Source organism: Xiphias gladius, chromosome 1 (genome assembly GCF_016859285.1).
Source record: "Xiphias gladius isolate SHS-SW01 ecotype Sanya breed wild chromosome 1, ASM1685928v1, whole genome shotgun sequence".
Lineage (NCBI taxonomy): Eukaryota > Metazoa > Chordata > Actinopteri > Istiophoriformes > Xiphiidae > Xiphias > Xiphias gladius.
This window is the reverse complement of record NC_053400.1, coordinates 18,476,374-18,492,427: the sequence shown is the minus strand read 5'-3', so window position 1 is coordinate 18,492,427 and position 16,054 is coordinate 18,476,374. Positions and strand designations below refer to the sequence as shown.

The 16,054-nt window shown below is 40.3% G+C and overlaps 1 protein-coding gene across 2 annotated transcripts; it reads right to left on the bottom strand.

Annotated features, from left to right (window-relative positions):
- Positions 1–241: 241 nt before the first annotated feature.
- On the bottom strand, positions 242–14,811 carry aqp9b (aquaporin 9b). Of its 2 annotated transcripts, none has more exons than XM_040135345.1 (6): positions 14,792–14,811; positions 12,250–12,376; positions 8,289–8,426; positions 7,897–8,015; positions 6,749–6,966; positions 242–2,367 (listed from the first exon to the last, which is right to left on the bottom strand). In XM_040135345.1, the coding sequence occupies exons 2-6, from the start codon at positions 12,281–12,283 to the stop codon at positions 2,208–2,210; spliced, it is 669 nt and encodes a 222-aa protein (XP_039991279.1). In that variant the 5' UTR covers positions 12,284–12,376; positions 14,792–14,811; the 3' UTR covers positions 242–2,207. The 2 variants fall into 2 exon arrangements, with proteins under 2 accessions (XP_039991279.1, XP_039991268.1); XM_040135334.1 differs by lacking the exon at positions 14,792–14,811 and adding an exon at positions 13,200–13,303.
- Positions 14,812–16,054: the final 1,243 nt, after the last annotated feature.

Sequence of the window (16,054 nt, the reverse complement as noted above, 5' to 3'; positions counted from 1 at the left end):
GCAAATGTCTCAACTTGATTGGACATGTTGTATCAGCAGAAAATATTTCCAAACAGTAAAAATCCTCTGACTGTTCACAACAGCAGTGGTTATAATTTATTTTTCACCCTTTGACATTTAATGTTTTCTAAATGAAAAAAAAGATACTTCTCGGGAAACATTATGGTTTCATATCATTATGTCTTATTATCACAAAATATTGTGCCATTATATAGTTTGTTACACCTCTGATTATTTGTAGTTTTTAGAAAATCTACATAACAAGTGTGAACAAATAAATAATTTCAACAAACTTTATTCAATATTGCAATAGATCGAATGATTTAAAAGAGAAAACATTGATTCAGACAGATAGTACTTGAGAAAGTTGTGTTAGGAAACTACCTTAGAAAAAAGCTACTTAAAATAAAAAACAACAACAACACCAACAACAACAACCGAAAAAAGTGGTACGTCCTGACAGGCTGCCACTCAGGATGGAAGCACTGAAATAAAAGTGTAGGAATAAGGAGAGAAAAGTACCAACATATAAACCAACTTACTGAAGAGCCTCAGTGAAACAAACACCTTAAACTGCTTTTCAGACATGCATACTATAATTATTCTGATTCAAACGTAGGCCACATACAGGGTTTGAAGTATATAAGACACGCTACATCACTGTTAAACCGTCTGTCCTCACATTTTCTCTGTTTCACAAAAGTAAAGCAAACAAATGGAAAAAAAAAAAACTCTTTATCTAAGCGATTGTCATGTTGCCAAACAAGTGTCTTGTACATTATACAAACACTGTGCGGTTGAAAAATGACCTTTCAGTGCACTACAATGTAATCTCACAATTAGTGCCTGTATAAATGCCTGTTCAACTGACAACAGATATCCACATTAACATCAGCTTACTGTGGGTCTATATGGATCATGCCTACAGCATGTTGTCCATTGTTCCAGGCTGGGTTCACATTAGGATTGTCTTTGCAAATTTACATGTATGTGCTCACAGGATACAAACATCTAAAAAAACACAATAAATAAATGAAAATCCAGTGTTTTTTTGTTTTTTTTACAACTCCATTTTACATTTCCAAGTAATGTTGTTCCTTTTGTAATACTTGTACTGTTGTAATGTTTTCCAGTTTTCTGTGTCAAATTCAGAACCAAACCTGAACCATCCATCTATTTGTGTTATATCACACATTTTACCTCAGCTCTGAAGAGTTTTTAATGTAAACAGTTACAGTCAGTGATTGCATATTGCCCCTGATACAGTATGTGCACCGCCTCAAACATGACTCATCAAAGAGTTGAGTGACATTTGCAAAAGTTTCTGCTGGAAACAAAGTAAAAAATTTTTTTTTTTTCTTTTTTGCAGAAAGCAGACACTTAAATGTCTTATGTTAAGTTATGTCTTTTCAATATCAAAGGTCTCTGTAACGAGTAAATGTGTGATTCAGCAATATGACATAATATTCTGTGTCACAGAATTATGGAAATAACTGAAAAAGTAAGCGACACCAGTATAGTCTTTTAAGGCTGGATTTTCTAGACAAATGTGTTATACAATGCTGTCAGCAAGATAATCAATCATACATTTTTTTACACACATGCAAAGGATGAAATGAAACAGAACAAAGAAATCACTCCACAAAATACACACTACTCTAGCACACTGGCTAAAAATAAAATAAATTACTACATTTCCACATTAGTCCAACTGTTTCCTAAGTGCTACTTATATTTGACATCCCTGTTTGTATGGTAGACAGTATCAAAAATAATAAAAATGCTGTACAGAAACTTGGCAAGTATTTCTAACGAGAGGAGGTGATCCCAGTAAGGAAATAGGAAAATGTAAGTTACACTGCATAGTTATGATCCAGAGGAAACTTTCCATACAAAGGTATTATATCATGGAATTAAAGAAAAAAAACTGATGTCTAATTAGAATATATTTGATAATCAAATTTAATATTTTGATACATTAAAGAGCCCCTGAAACTTATAAACACACCAGATTCCCTACAAAAAGAGACAAAAGGCTTCATTCATGCACATTTTATAAATGAGTATGACATTGTGTAGTCAGATGCATGCTTTGTATTAAACCATTAACTGTAATTGTGTTACAGAAATGTATAAAAAAATTTTGCTGTCTGAGAGTGAAAATCAGCAGCTTTTGTTGCTTTGCTCTGCAACCCTGACTCTAAGTTTTAAGTCATAGTTATCATTTCGTATTTGTCCTGGATGTTGTTCTCCTGTTTTTCAGGCTCAGGGTGGTGCAGCTCAATGAAGAGAAAGTAAATGCCCGCTCCAGCTGCTCCGCCCACCATGGGCCCCGCCACAGGGATCCACCACCAGCAGCCTCCAGCTCTGCAGTAAGGACACATGCACATAAATCATTATGACAAAATACAGTTCAACAATGTAGCTACTATTATTGAGACAGTGACTGCATGAATGAGACATTTAATATCTTAAACCTTTGCCTCGATGGGACAGGGCACCACTGAGCAGTACTACACAACCTGTGAAGATACTGTAGTTCCTCGGTGGCTCTGAGTGAGCTTCGTCACGTCTAAGGAAATTACTCAAGTGACATCAGACTACAAATTTTTAACAGAAAACTTGCGTTACAAACTGGGCGCTTGGAGTGAGATAGATTAACAGGCAGGGAGAATCTAATGTTACATTGATTTCATATGGGGTGGATGGTAGAGATGTGAGAGATTCCCATGTTAACGACTTGCGAGCATTCACGTCATCAGACAACTCCGAGTCATCCATGTCAGGGTTAAAAATACTATGCTCGAACAATATGATACAATATCCTTTAAATCTGGGTTTAAAGGAATAGCTTAACATTTTGGGAAATGCACCTTTTCACTTTCTTGCTGCGAGTTAGATGAGTGGATTGATACCATTCTCATGTCTGCACCGTAAATATAAGGCTACAGCCAGCAGCCAGTTAGCTCATCTTAGCACAAAGACTTGACGGAGGGGAAACAGCCAGCCTGGCTCTGTCCAAAGCTAACAAAATCCACCTATCTGCACCCCTTAAGCTCACTAATTATTCCCAAAAAGTCAAACTACTCTTAATTACCTTGAATGGTAGACTTTGGCTGACAGGAGGTGTCCATGTCGGTTTGCTTTTCAGACACTTGTAAGGACACATGTATTATTAAGCACCAAGTGAGATATCTCAGACATATCTGTATCAAAAATGTTGTTTTCAGTCGTAACTATGACCTGGACATTGACATCAACACAACTTTCCATCCACAAATCCGTAAATATGGTTATTCTGATATGGCAGCATAATAAAAAATCACTATTGCGCTGCAATATGGGAAGTGTGGTTTGACCCATACTACACACACAGAGTCAGGAGGTGTTGTCCTCTGCTGCTTCATTTTTGACCATTCTTTTCTCTCGCAAGTCCCCCAGTATTATAGAAATACACTGTTAAAGTGCTGCAGTTCTCTCTTAAATCAAATAATGTACACTTCCTCTCCAATCTGTATGTTTATGTTCATATCATCCTACCTGAGGCGAGTTATAGGCAGTTATCCCAGATTACAGTAATGTCTTAAGGAGCTCTGTGTGTTAGACCTACTGCATGTGTCCTCATTCTGGCTCTGGTTGACCTCAGATGGACTGTTTTACTTAGCCGGAGGGAGATTAGAGTCCTGCTGGTCAATGTGGCTGTTAGGAGCCTTTAGTGCAGGTGAAAGGGCTTCAGTTAACAGTGCTGATGCACAGGCCTGAAAGTAAACAAGGGTCTGAGCGGTTCATCTTTCTCCCCGCAGGCATTCAGGACGTAGACTACAGGAGGGAGGCGGCTGGATTATAGACTTTAATCTTTGGCCACTGCTAAGATGATCAGGCCAGGAGGCAGTGGGTCACATTGACACTGTGTGGACACTGAATGGAGCCGAGCGCCACCCTTCACACTCTGAACTGAAAAGAAATCCCCAGCCTAATTTGAGTTTTTTTCATTTTTTTTTTTTTTTTACATTACATTGCATTTGTAGCTGCTGTGTTTATATCATAAATGTAAAAGATTATGTCAGATTTAACACATACTTTATGCCTGATATGAACCTGATAGTATCAAGGGCTTATATGTGCATTAAAGCAATCTTGCTATATCTTTGTAAAGTCATATGAGCCATCTGGTGATAGTTAAAGCTATGTTATGGGGACAGAGAGCATCAGAAATTGTATCTATCTCAGTATCTATCTCCCATCTTGAGCCTTTAGACTGCCTGCAACCAGTTAATATTATATTATTTTGAATATAAACCAAGGATTCTGCTTTTAAAAGTCCTTAGCTGTACTGAACAACCTTTTAACTTTTAACTTTAGCTCTACACTTTTACTGCTTTTATAGAGGCACATTTTTTTAATCCAAGCAGTGTTTTGTTCTTAACAACCACATTTTCTCCACTCTTAATGCATTTCAGCATTGCCATGCACAGCCACTTTCAAGGGGGTTAAAAGGAAAAGGGTTCAGGGCAGAGCAATGATAGACAGGGCAATGAGGGCAAAGACACAAACAGCATATATCTGCCGCCTCTTAAACAAGAGACATTCAACATGTGAGTAAAAGAGAGAAAGTGATTGGAGATGATCTGGTAAACCATTCATCATCTCAGCAGAAAACAGGACATAATTTACAGCAAGGAAAACACTGACTTCATCCAGGGATGTTGGTGAAAAGCTGAAGAAACACTGAGAAACTAAACATGACCTGGAAGGATCTGGACACTCTGAGCCTACAGTATCTCATTGGCAGAGTTCATTGGTAAGTTAGAGAGCTCATCAGTGGAAAGGTGCCTGTGGTGCATGAGAAAAGCTCCTGAATCATTAGAAGCTTTGGATATTTTGGGGTGCAACACCACGGGGACCTTCAGTATCCTCTGAGCCTGGAAAAGGTGACCAGAGGGATGTGTTCCAACTCTCCAGTGAGTGCACCATTTTGTCTCAGGAGGAATTAAAGCCTAAATCAAGATGCTGGAAAGGAAACTCCAGCCAGTGATACTCAGGTTCAGGAAGAACAATGGGGATTATGTCCAGGATACAGAAAGGTGGACCATTGTTTTAGCCTTGCACAAATAATCGACGGGTCATACAAGTTTGCTTATCCAGCCTATTTATGTTTTTAGTTTTTGGAAATGTTTCCAGAGGTCTCGGGTAGGAGTATGGCATACAAACTGCACCGTTGTGAGCCACTGAGTTTACATACATGCAGAGAGACAGCTTTGTTTGCACTCTTGACAAAGTCCAAAGTGAAAGTGAGTCAGGGGTGCACCTTGTCCCCTCTTCTGTTTGCAACATGCGGACAGTTTCTCAAATGTACGATTCATTGACATTACAGTGGCACCTTTGCTGTGTGATGTAATTGTTTTTGGTTTTATTTAACTTTGGCTGCAGTTGGAGAGCCATCCCTTATCTGCACTGATAAGTCATCTGAGGTGGTTGAGGTACCAGTAAGACAGCTTAGGAGGGGGGACCAGGACAAAGCAGGACATATGTTCCAAGAGCACATGGGGTTTCCCCCGGAAAACCTCAAGGACATTGCTGCAGAAAATATCTGGGCTGTTTTGCTTGACCCTACTACCACTGTCAAAGATCCCTTTTACTATCAGTTGTGAATAAGAGCCAGAGATTCCCCGATTTTCTGGGACAGAACCAAAAGACTAAGACTTACAAGTGTTAAAGGTGTGAAGTGATGTTTTCTGTAAATAAACAATTAAATGTTATATTTGCATCTAGTGTTTATTAGCAGAGCGCGGTATGTGTCCCTGAGGCCTAGCAAACTGTTGTGGTGTTGAATGCATTTCCTTCCTCATAAAACATTTCCAGAGCCATTTTCTTTGAATATTTGGTAACTTGTGCTGTATATATCTATGTTTGATAACTTGCAGCTTCAACTTATAACTCTTCTTTCCTGTGTTTATTTGGTATGTTACCTCCACAACTGTCAATCAGTGGGATAGCATGAAACCATCAGCAGAAATATATATGGTATCCCCTACATGCACGTCCATATAATAGTGCATCCTCATTCCTGTGCACTACTCCATAGGGCTACTAGTGGTCAAAACCTCAACAAAGTGCCTTTAACCAAGAATGTTATAGACAGTAATTTCTGCTAAAGCTTATAGCTCAAAACAATATTTCTATCCTTCAAAGTCTGATCAAGATATATATTTTCGAGCATAAACAAAATAATTTAAAAAAAAACAGCAACAGCTGTGATGACCATTCGAGAACAAAAGGAAGAAAGAGAGAGTGAGCAACACACAATTGTGCCATTTCAGTAACGAAGCGCTGAATATTTCATATTTATGTGCATCTCTCCCTGTTCACTTAAATCCCAGAGACCTTTTTCAAAATGCAGGAAATACATGCATGCTCTTTGAAATATTCATTCAGATTGTCAAGAGAGCAGAGATGGAGCTACAAATGCTGCTCTTCATGAGAGACAGGAGAAAGCAGCCACTTTGTTAAACTTGGAGTTTCTTACATCTCAGGCCACTGGTGAGAGTAGGTGCAGCAATACATAATGGACTCTTGGCTCTTTCGTGCAGGTGGCTCAAAAAAATATCTTCCATTTTCTGGAGAGTCTTTCTGTTAATAATCCCAGCATAGCCCTGGATATTAAACACTCTCTCTTTCACACTTGCATGTTTCAAACACCTTACAGATGATACCAGGCACCTTTTTGTTTCCACATCATTAAAATTACCTGAACACGTCCATGCCCCATCCGGCCACAGCCGTGAAGAACCGTGGGCCGAGGTCTCGAGCTGGGTTGATTGGATAACCACAGTTCAGACCCATGGAAACTCCGATGGCCATGATGATCAGGCCGATGCACAGAGGCTCCATGCCTTTTGGAGCACCGATGTTCTTCCTGTCAGTGATGGCCAGGATGCACAGGATCAGAGCGCCAGTTGCAATTACCTTAAAACAAAAGTGTCGGGCAATTAGCATAACAACAGTTTTATTCCAATTTTTTTGTTTATTATTGTAGTTGTTGATGTAGAGAGGATGTCTTTCAGTTACCTCATCAGCTGTGGTGACCCCTGCCCTATGTTATTTTGTCTGAGCTTATTATCGGGCCTCCCCTTTCCCCTCGTTTCAGTCTGTATGAAGCAGCGTTACTATACACTATAGCTCCATATAGCTGAATATTTGAAAAAAAAAAAACACTCCTGAGTGAGATTATCAAAAAGTATAATCTTTTAGATATTAAACATATTATTTAAGCTATTTATTTTGTTGAATTTTACAGATTCTAACTTAACCACTTAAAGCCACACAGATTCAAATTTGAAATATAATCACTTAAGAAAGACAAGTTTTAACCTATAACACAAACTCCTATGAATGTGCATGTACCTCAAATTTATATGATCAAAATAAAGGAGAAAAAATGGATTACAGTTTTAATATCCTAATTTCCTTCACAAATAAACAAACTAACATGTACATCTCGCCTCATACTCATGCAGAACAGATGGTAGTTATTCTCAGCATCAGAGCGGAATTGCCCATACTACTGTAAACAGCTCAAATGTCCATTTATGCTTACATTCATGCTCATGACTGCACAAAATGTACACTAACATACATCTCTGTATGCTCCAGTGGCGTCCGTATACACATAATCCTGTTGGAAAATATTTGCTATCTCACTGACATCAATAATTCCACATAAAAAAGAGGCAAAAAGCTCCAAAGCTAATGGCTGATATAAGATTCAAGAACATGTTTTACTTTCATGTCATCAGGCATTTTGTGTAAACTGTATGAAGTATTTTCATCCATGTGGATATAGTATATTTTCAGGAAAAATTGCTTATCAATTACAAGTTAGTCTTAAGCATCCACCTGATCAACAAACCCATTTAGGACTGAGAGGTGTTTTGCAGGATAAGATGCAAATATGTTGGCTGTGGCATTGGCACCGGTAACAGCAAATTCTCCATTAGTATATTCCATCAAAGCATCTGAGGAAAAAAAAAAAGAAAAGATAAGCAACTGTTTATTGCGATTATTACTAACAGGCTCTTTTTTGTGTTTTTTTTATTAATAAGTCAGACATAAAACAGTTTCCAAATTTAATACTGATTTATTTGTTTCCATTTTTTAATCAAATACAGAGGACCATCTAATCAAGCAGGATTACTAAATTAGCTGGATAACTTCACTCCAATAACCAACTAATTCCACTCTCTGAGACAGCTCGCTGGTAGTGATGACGTTTACACATTTGCACCCACCATAATACAGCCCATAGACAGCACAGGATCCAGCAAAAGCACCCAGGAATTGTGCCAACACATACACAGGAAACTTCTTCAGTGGTAGCTTCCCCAGGATCACCATGGCCAGAGAGACTGCAGGGTTCACGTGGGCTCCTGGAACAATGCAACACAACAGATGAGCAAAAGCAATTAATAGTTGCAAAAGGTGCACTTGAAAAACAACAGACATTTCAGTATTTACAACGATTTACAATGATTATTTTCATTATCAAGTAATCTGCCAGTTATTTTCTCAAATCATCTTTTATTCTTTGATATTCTGTGCACTCTTCGTCCGTGTCAAAACCTGGAGCCTACATTACCCACAATACAACTCAACCACAGACAGTACGATCAGAGATGTGGGTGTGTTATGCTAGTAGCGGCTAATGTAGCCTATAGCCGGGAGCTTGGGCTACAGAGGTCTGGTAAGCTCACTTCTTACTAACTCCACATCCCCCGATTTTCATTTTCAATTTTGTAGTGTTCAGACCCAACAGACGCTGACTCAAGTGACATCACTTGAGGCAGTTTAATGGCCTGAAGTCTGATAAATTGCCTCGAGTGATGTCACTTGAGACATCACTTGAGGCAGTTTTACAACCTGAAGTCTGATAAACTGCCTCGAGTGATGTCACTTGAGTCATCACTCGAGGCAGTTTATCAGACTTCAGGCCATTCCCCCTGGAACCACAAAAGGCTTCATACGACTTCTTTTCACGTATTTAGTTCTAAACACAGAGAACTCTGATTTGTAATATCGATGGAGATCCCCTTTAAATGATAACTGATTATCAAAGTAGTTGTAGTTGTAGATTATTTTCTTTCAATTGACTGATTAATTGACTAACTGCTTGAGCCATAAAAAATGTCAAACAACTGTGAACAAGCTGAGAGGGACGACTTAGCCAGGCATTTTTAAAAGTCTTTTTTTTGGTCATCTTTTACGAGACAAGGACAGCTGAGTTCAGTGGATTAAAACAGTCACTGACGGGCTGTCTAATCATTAAGTGCTCGAGTTCAAACCCTCTGGTACCCGTTTATTAAAAACTTACTGGATATTTTCAAACAAAGGGCACTGGGTTTGTGTGCCTTCAGAGTCAGCCTGTTTTCCTATATTCTAGATTGTCCTAAAGAGGCATATTTGAACACATTCCGGCCAATTGTTACTGAGCTGTGGTGGCAGTGTGGGGTCATTTATTTAACACTCTGGGATCTTGGCTTTGACCTTGCTGTGGTAACACCACTGGGGGTATCAGCCATGCGCCCATTGTTAATCTCCCCATCCTGTTCACAAACACTGACCACGACAACCAGCCAGACCTGCCTGTCTGAATTGCATCTGACATAATCTGCCTGAATCTGCTTAAGGCACACGTAGACTGCAGGTCATTAGAGTGACCATGATGTGTCACACTTACGGTACACTGTCATCTAAAATCTGAGACTACAAAGTGAAAACAATTGTATTTTTTTCTACTATGGGGCCGTCCTCCCAGGGAAGCCTAGAAAGCCAGGCTTGTCACACCTGACCCCCCTCCTCTCCAGAGACCCATGCCCCAGTAAAGCTCATTAGTCCAATACCTATGATCATCTTCAGAGATGTCGTTGGACAGAAGCTTCCCACTGAGCTGTGGACCCTGGGGCTGAATGGCCCAGTCATGCAGCAAAAGCTCTCCATATATTAACCTCCCTGTCCTCAGGCTTTTCTACTATTCCTCTGAAGCTTTACAACTCCTCTCATTAAACGTGTAGCACAAGTAACACTGGAACATGAGTCAGAACAATCACCACAACCATACTAAACAACAACAAAAAAAAGTGGAGCTTGTTTAAATGCATACCACTTTCCATTTTCTATCAAACTTCAACTTCTCACTGAATAATTTTTAATCTCTTCAAAAACACAAACCATATCAGTTCATCAATTTCCTGACGTACTAAAACATACACAGGAGGAATTGTGTCACCCTGGACCTGCGTAGTTAGAAATACATCTGACAAGTCTTAATTGCTTCCTTGTTGAGAGTTAGATGAGAAGATCAACACCAGTCTCATGTCTATTGGATAAGATGTAAGGTTATAAAGTTATCTTAGCTTAGCATAAAGACCGGACACAGAAGGAAACAGCTAGCCTGGCCCTGTCCAGAGGTAACAAAATCCACCTACCGGCAACTCTAAAGCTCACTAACTGACATGTTATAGCTTATTTGTTCAATCCATGCATATACTGAAGTGCAAAAACAGCAGTCTGCCATCTTACAGGGGGTTATGTGCTGGACTATTTCTTGCCTGAACGGTAACATCTGGCCGTCCCTCCCGGTTGCCTGGCAACTGCTCAAAGCCAAGAAATAGTCTGACACGTAACCCTCAAAAAACAGTGAATTGTCATTTTTACGCTTCAGTGTTTGTACAGATTAAACAAACAAGACATAACGTGTTAACCAGTGATCTTTAGAGTTGCTGGAAGGTGGATTTTCTTAACGTTAAACAGAGTCAGGTCAGCTGTGTCCTCACTTTCCAAAATGTCAAACTATTCCTTGCAGCAGTTATTATGCCACTAGATACCACAAACATTTATATTTCCGCTTTTGATTATACTTTTTCTCCTCTCAAGAAAGACGGAAATGACCATACAACTACTCATGGAGCCCACACAATGCAACCCTTGACATGCTGAATCCCTTAATTGCTGTTTAAAGGACACTCACCATTTTGGCTCAGAAAGCCCATGAGAAGCACTGTGACAATTAACAACTATTCCCTCCTACCCCTATCATTGCTGGCCAACCACAGCAGGCTCTTCTTGCTATAATCCTCAAGGAATGTACCTGATAAAGTCCCAATTGGACATCACCACACAATATCTTCAGCCCTCAAGCACACTTACACCACTCTTACACTGAAAATCAGTCCATTGGAAAGGGTCATTTAACAATAGCACGTAGTTGTTTACTCGCCAATAAAAAACACATTTTCCCACAAGTATCAGGGATTCTTGCCTTCAAGACCAGAAAAAAGGTTACTAGGCTATATGTCCGATGATCCCCAAGGGAACATTGAAAGTCCATAACAGAGGTCTACACTGCTCTTCACAGGCCATTACTTCATCCAGATCAGTAAGCTAATGCAATTATGTTATGGATCCGAGATGAAAATGCAGCATGATAGTTTTCTACCTTTTCTCCAGTAGTTTCTCCGTGTAAATACTTTGGAGATGGCAATAACAGTGACACAAAGTAATCAGGATGATAGAGCTGTTGTACTGTAAGAGCAGGGAGAAGGCCAGACATCCACGACCAAAGATCGCATCTCCTCCCCGGACAAACACTGAGTGGTGACCTGTGTTACCAGCCGGAGTCTGTAGCTTTCCGCAGGCTGAAATATTACATAATTAGAACTATTCCTTGTTTTTCTTTCACTGAGAACCCCAGAGAGCTGAGAAGACGACCGAACAATTTGACAACAAAATCGCATTAGCGCCAGTATGTTTTCACGTAGAGCTGCAATAATGAGTCTGTTAATCAACTGACCAATCAACAGAAAATGAATGAGCAACAATTTCAATAGTTCATGAATCATTTAAGTCATTTTTTTCAAGCAAAAACATCCCTTTGGATTTAGCTTCTTAATTATTCAAATTTTGAGCATTTCTCTCTTTAATATTACTATAACTGATATCTTTGGGTTTCAGACTGTTGGTCTGACCAATTAAAAAATAGCATTTGAATTCATCACCTCTGGCTTTAGGAAACTGTGGCTGGTATTCTTTTTTTAAACATTTTCTGACACACTGACCAAATGATTAATTGGTTAATGCAGATTAAGTGATGATAAAAATGTCTGTTACTGATATTTGAACAGAGAAGTGGATGTTTTAGTATTGTAATTACTGTGAGCTGTGTATGTGTCCATGTGAAGTGTGGGCGGCTTCTACCTGACACTCCCCCTGCCATGTAGACAGCCATCATCACTCCCAGAGTGAAACCAACGTGGATGGTTAGGGGCTCCCCGAGAGCCCCTTTACTCAGCACCGTCTGGGCTACTGAACCACATCCAAAGAGCTGGGAAACAGACGAGAACAAAAACACAAAGGGTGGAGGTAGAAAGACTCATTGTTTTTAATTATTCCAATTATACCCACCGTTAACGCTAACCCTCTTTTCCACCACCAGCCTCCGACTGCCACAGACAATTTGTCCAACTTGGAGCTTTGGAAAAATAATGAATCCCCCACTTATTAGGTGAAGGCAGAAGCAATTTAGACAAAAAAAAAAAAAAAAAAAGTGTTGAGATGAAAGCAGCCATCCAAAAATAAAAAGGGCTGTTGTGGAGGCTGCATCACTCCTCTGATGTGGCATCTCAAGTTGACTCAGAGAAGTGACAGCTGGAGCTCAGGTGAGACAGGTGGTGGCAAGGACAGTCCAGACTAGAAACAAACAATATCTGAGAAGCAACAAACAGGAAAACAAGAGCACTATGCTGAAGTGCAAAGTGCACTGATCATTTGCTATACTTTAAATTTTAATCCCATGTTTATTTTTCCCACAAGATCACAACTAAAAGGAAATGACTTGTTGTATTTATAGTGATTGAAATTTTGGGTTGCAGTGCACATTTGGATGAGCTGCGAGGAAGAAAAACCAGCCCCACATCAGTCACATCTTGTTATGATTCCTACCAGCGCTCCGTCAGGAGCAAATGACATCTGAGCACATCAAAGAGAAAACTCGGTTCTTTCCAGAATATACTGTCAGTTGATAGAAACATATGAGAGACAGCAGTCCGAGCCCCCGGAGACCTAGTTTGACATCTTATTAGCATACTGGTTCACAGCTTTAAAGCGGCTGTTTAAGCTGGATGACGGGTGCAGAGGGAGGTACTCACTATCAGGACAAATATCCCCAGAAATTCCGCCAGGAACTCCTTAAAGATGTCCCGCCTCAGGCCAAATCGTTCCTTCATCTTCCTCCTGCTCTCGTTCTCCATTTTTTTTTCCTTTTTTTTTTTTTTTTTCCTTTTTTTTTTTTTCTCCCTGGGACTCCTTGATGTCTTCCTCCGACCAGAACAAACAGCTAACAACTACAGTCTCTGTGTAATTGTCGGCGCAGGTTGTCGCCTCCCATTCGGCGCGCTCGGACCGTGCAGCCCTCAGCAGGCTGACAGGCGCGTTGGGCTCTCTGCGTCTATTTCCCTCCGTGACCACAAGGGGTCTACTTTTTATCACAAGTATGGGGCTGTAGATTACCACGCCGCCATCCAGCCCCAGCAGTTGCTCGGCGTATTTGCTTTGGATTCCGTTTGCATCCAAGCACACTTGGAAAAAAAAAGTCTTTCGGACACACGAATAATGTCGTGGAAGGATATTCCATCGGTTTAAGAATGGCCGCTTTCTTAATGAAGCCTTGACAGATAAGATCGAACTCTATTTACCCTCATGGGTATTCTGTCGAGTAGATCACTAAACTCAGGTCTAATGTGAAAATGTCAAGAGATAAGAAAGAGAGTCAAACATCTCTCACTTTGAGAGGCTCAAATGCCCATGAACGAAATGTAGCTCATATCGTTTACAATATTAGTTATGTGTGCGGCTGGGTTGAGTCTCTTTGCTTGACAACTCTGCCCGGTGAAAATGTGGCACACAAAGTTGATTTCTACTGATCATTCAGAGGTTCAACACAGACTTTAGGATGAGGTAAGTGATGTAAAAAGTATATATTGGCTCCCTGCAATTAAACACAAAAATTAAATAACTTGTTTATTTTTGTCAAAAGGCTTCAGGTCCATGAAATGTTTTTAATTTTAAAAGGGGCAATCTGGCTATTTCAAAAAGGAACTTCATTTGGAAAATACTAACTTTAATAAATCGCAGATGACTGTGCCAATTATTCACGTTTCCATTTTAAAAATACAATTTGCTCAAGACTTGTTAAAGTAGTTTTGGTTGTTTTTCCTTTCGCTCGTTTCTCCCTTAATCTTGGCTTTTAAAACCTCTCACACTCGACTGCAAATTATTCAGTCATGACGATCAAATGAATTAAGTCCACTGAATGCAAGACAACGTCTCCACGGCGATAAATACTTTTTGAAAAACTAATTTAACGGAGGAGGCCATGGTCAGAGCAGAATCGCGCACTTCTTCTCCAACCTCGCTATCACTATTATACCGGCCACACAAGGATATCGAAGCACAAACACTTAACCTCAACGTCTGTGAAAAAAATATGAGAGAAAAGAGCTATAATCCTCATGGGCAACTTTTGGTCATAAATAACCTTTATCTGTTTAAGTCTTAGTGGTTGATAAAATAGCCATATATGTATGGATCCCAACTCAAACTCTTCACCTGCATCCATTAGTCTTCATATTCTCGCTCTCCGTATTATTTTAAAACGTCTACCAGAGATCCTGTCTTTTGGAGGAAAGCCTCACTCCTCTTTTTGTCACATTAGAAAATCTGGAAGCTTTTTTTCACTCACCGCTCTTCCTGCTGCAGACAGCTGTGTGCCCAGTAAAAACTTCTTCCAGTCATCTTGTCAGTCATATTTCCTTTTTTTTTTTTTTTTTTTTTTTAATGGTTTCATGCTACCACTACCACCCCCTTTCGCTTATTAAACCGCTCTTGATAAATATTGTTAAGTAGATGAGGGTGTGTGTGTGTGTGTGTGTGTGTGTGTGTGTGACCCTGCAACGTCCGAGGCCCCGTTCGTCCAACAGAGGGAGCTCCATGAATACATTTGAGCCGCCTGCCGCAGTTTGTCACACCGTCTCCCCCGGTATGTCTTATCTTCCGTTCACTGAGCTTTGTGAAACGGCGGGGCGACAGGCTGAGGACTGGATGTTTTGAATGCATTCATCAATGTCACTGATTCGGGCACGTCCGCTTTGATGTGAAACAGACACTTTGAGAGTGTCGCCCATGCTGTGAAAAAAGGCTGATGTGCTGATGGAGAAAAAGCATCCTCCGGGGATTTGCAAATCACGGGCCCACATCTGTCTCCACACTCCTTTGTCCTGTCAAGGGGCTCAGATTATGAAATCTAAAAGTGGAAGAGATGAATCTTTGAGGATTATCAATAACCTTCCACTGACCACAGATGCGTTTCTCTCCGGCTTCATCTCCTATGTCTTTATATTGAATCCGCACACAGTATCACACACAAACTTCGGACTCGTCCTTTAACTCCCGGCCGGCTCTTGCCTGGTGCGCGAGGACGTGTGATAATACGTGCGTGGATTTGCTTTAATTCGCGCCCCGGTTTTCGGAGACTGGCTCTCTCAAGGCTAATTGGTGGATGTTTATTGGGAGGTTTAAAGGAGGCGCTGGGGGGAATTATCACCTGCAGGACAAATCTCTGCCAACAACACCCCAGCGAGCAGCAGCAATCCCTGCAATCCGCATTTACATAACATCGTAGACCGGGGGGAATAAAGGCCACAGGGTGATAGTGAGCCCGGGAAAGTAGTTTGACACCTTTATGTCACTTAGGAAATGGTTAATGATGGTGCAAGAATGTGAGTTTATATGTTCAATAAAGAAGAGATATGCCTGGATGTCTCTGTGAACAGGTTGGTAGCCTAACTGCTGTCTCCAAGGTAAATTATTACTTTTAATCTAAACTGTCATGCCAAAGCCCTTAAAGTGCTCAGGGGGGGAAAAAAAACAAAAAAAAGGGAAATTTGAGCATTTACAAATGCAACGAGGACTGGGCAAACTTTCCATCCGCGCAGGAGGATCGTGC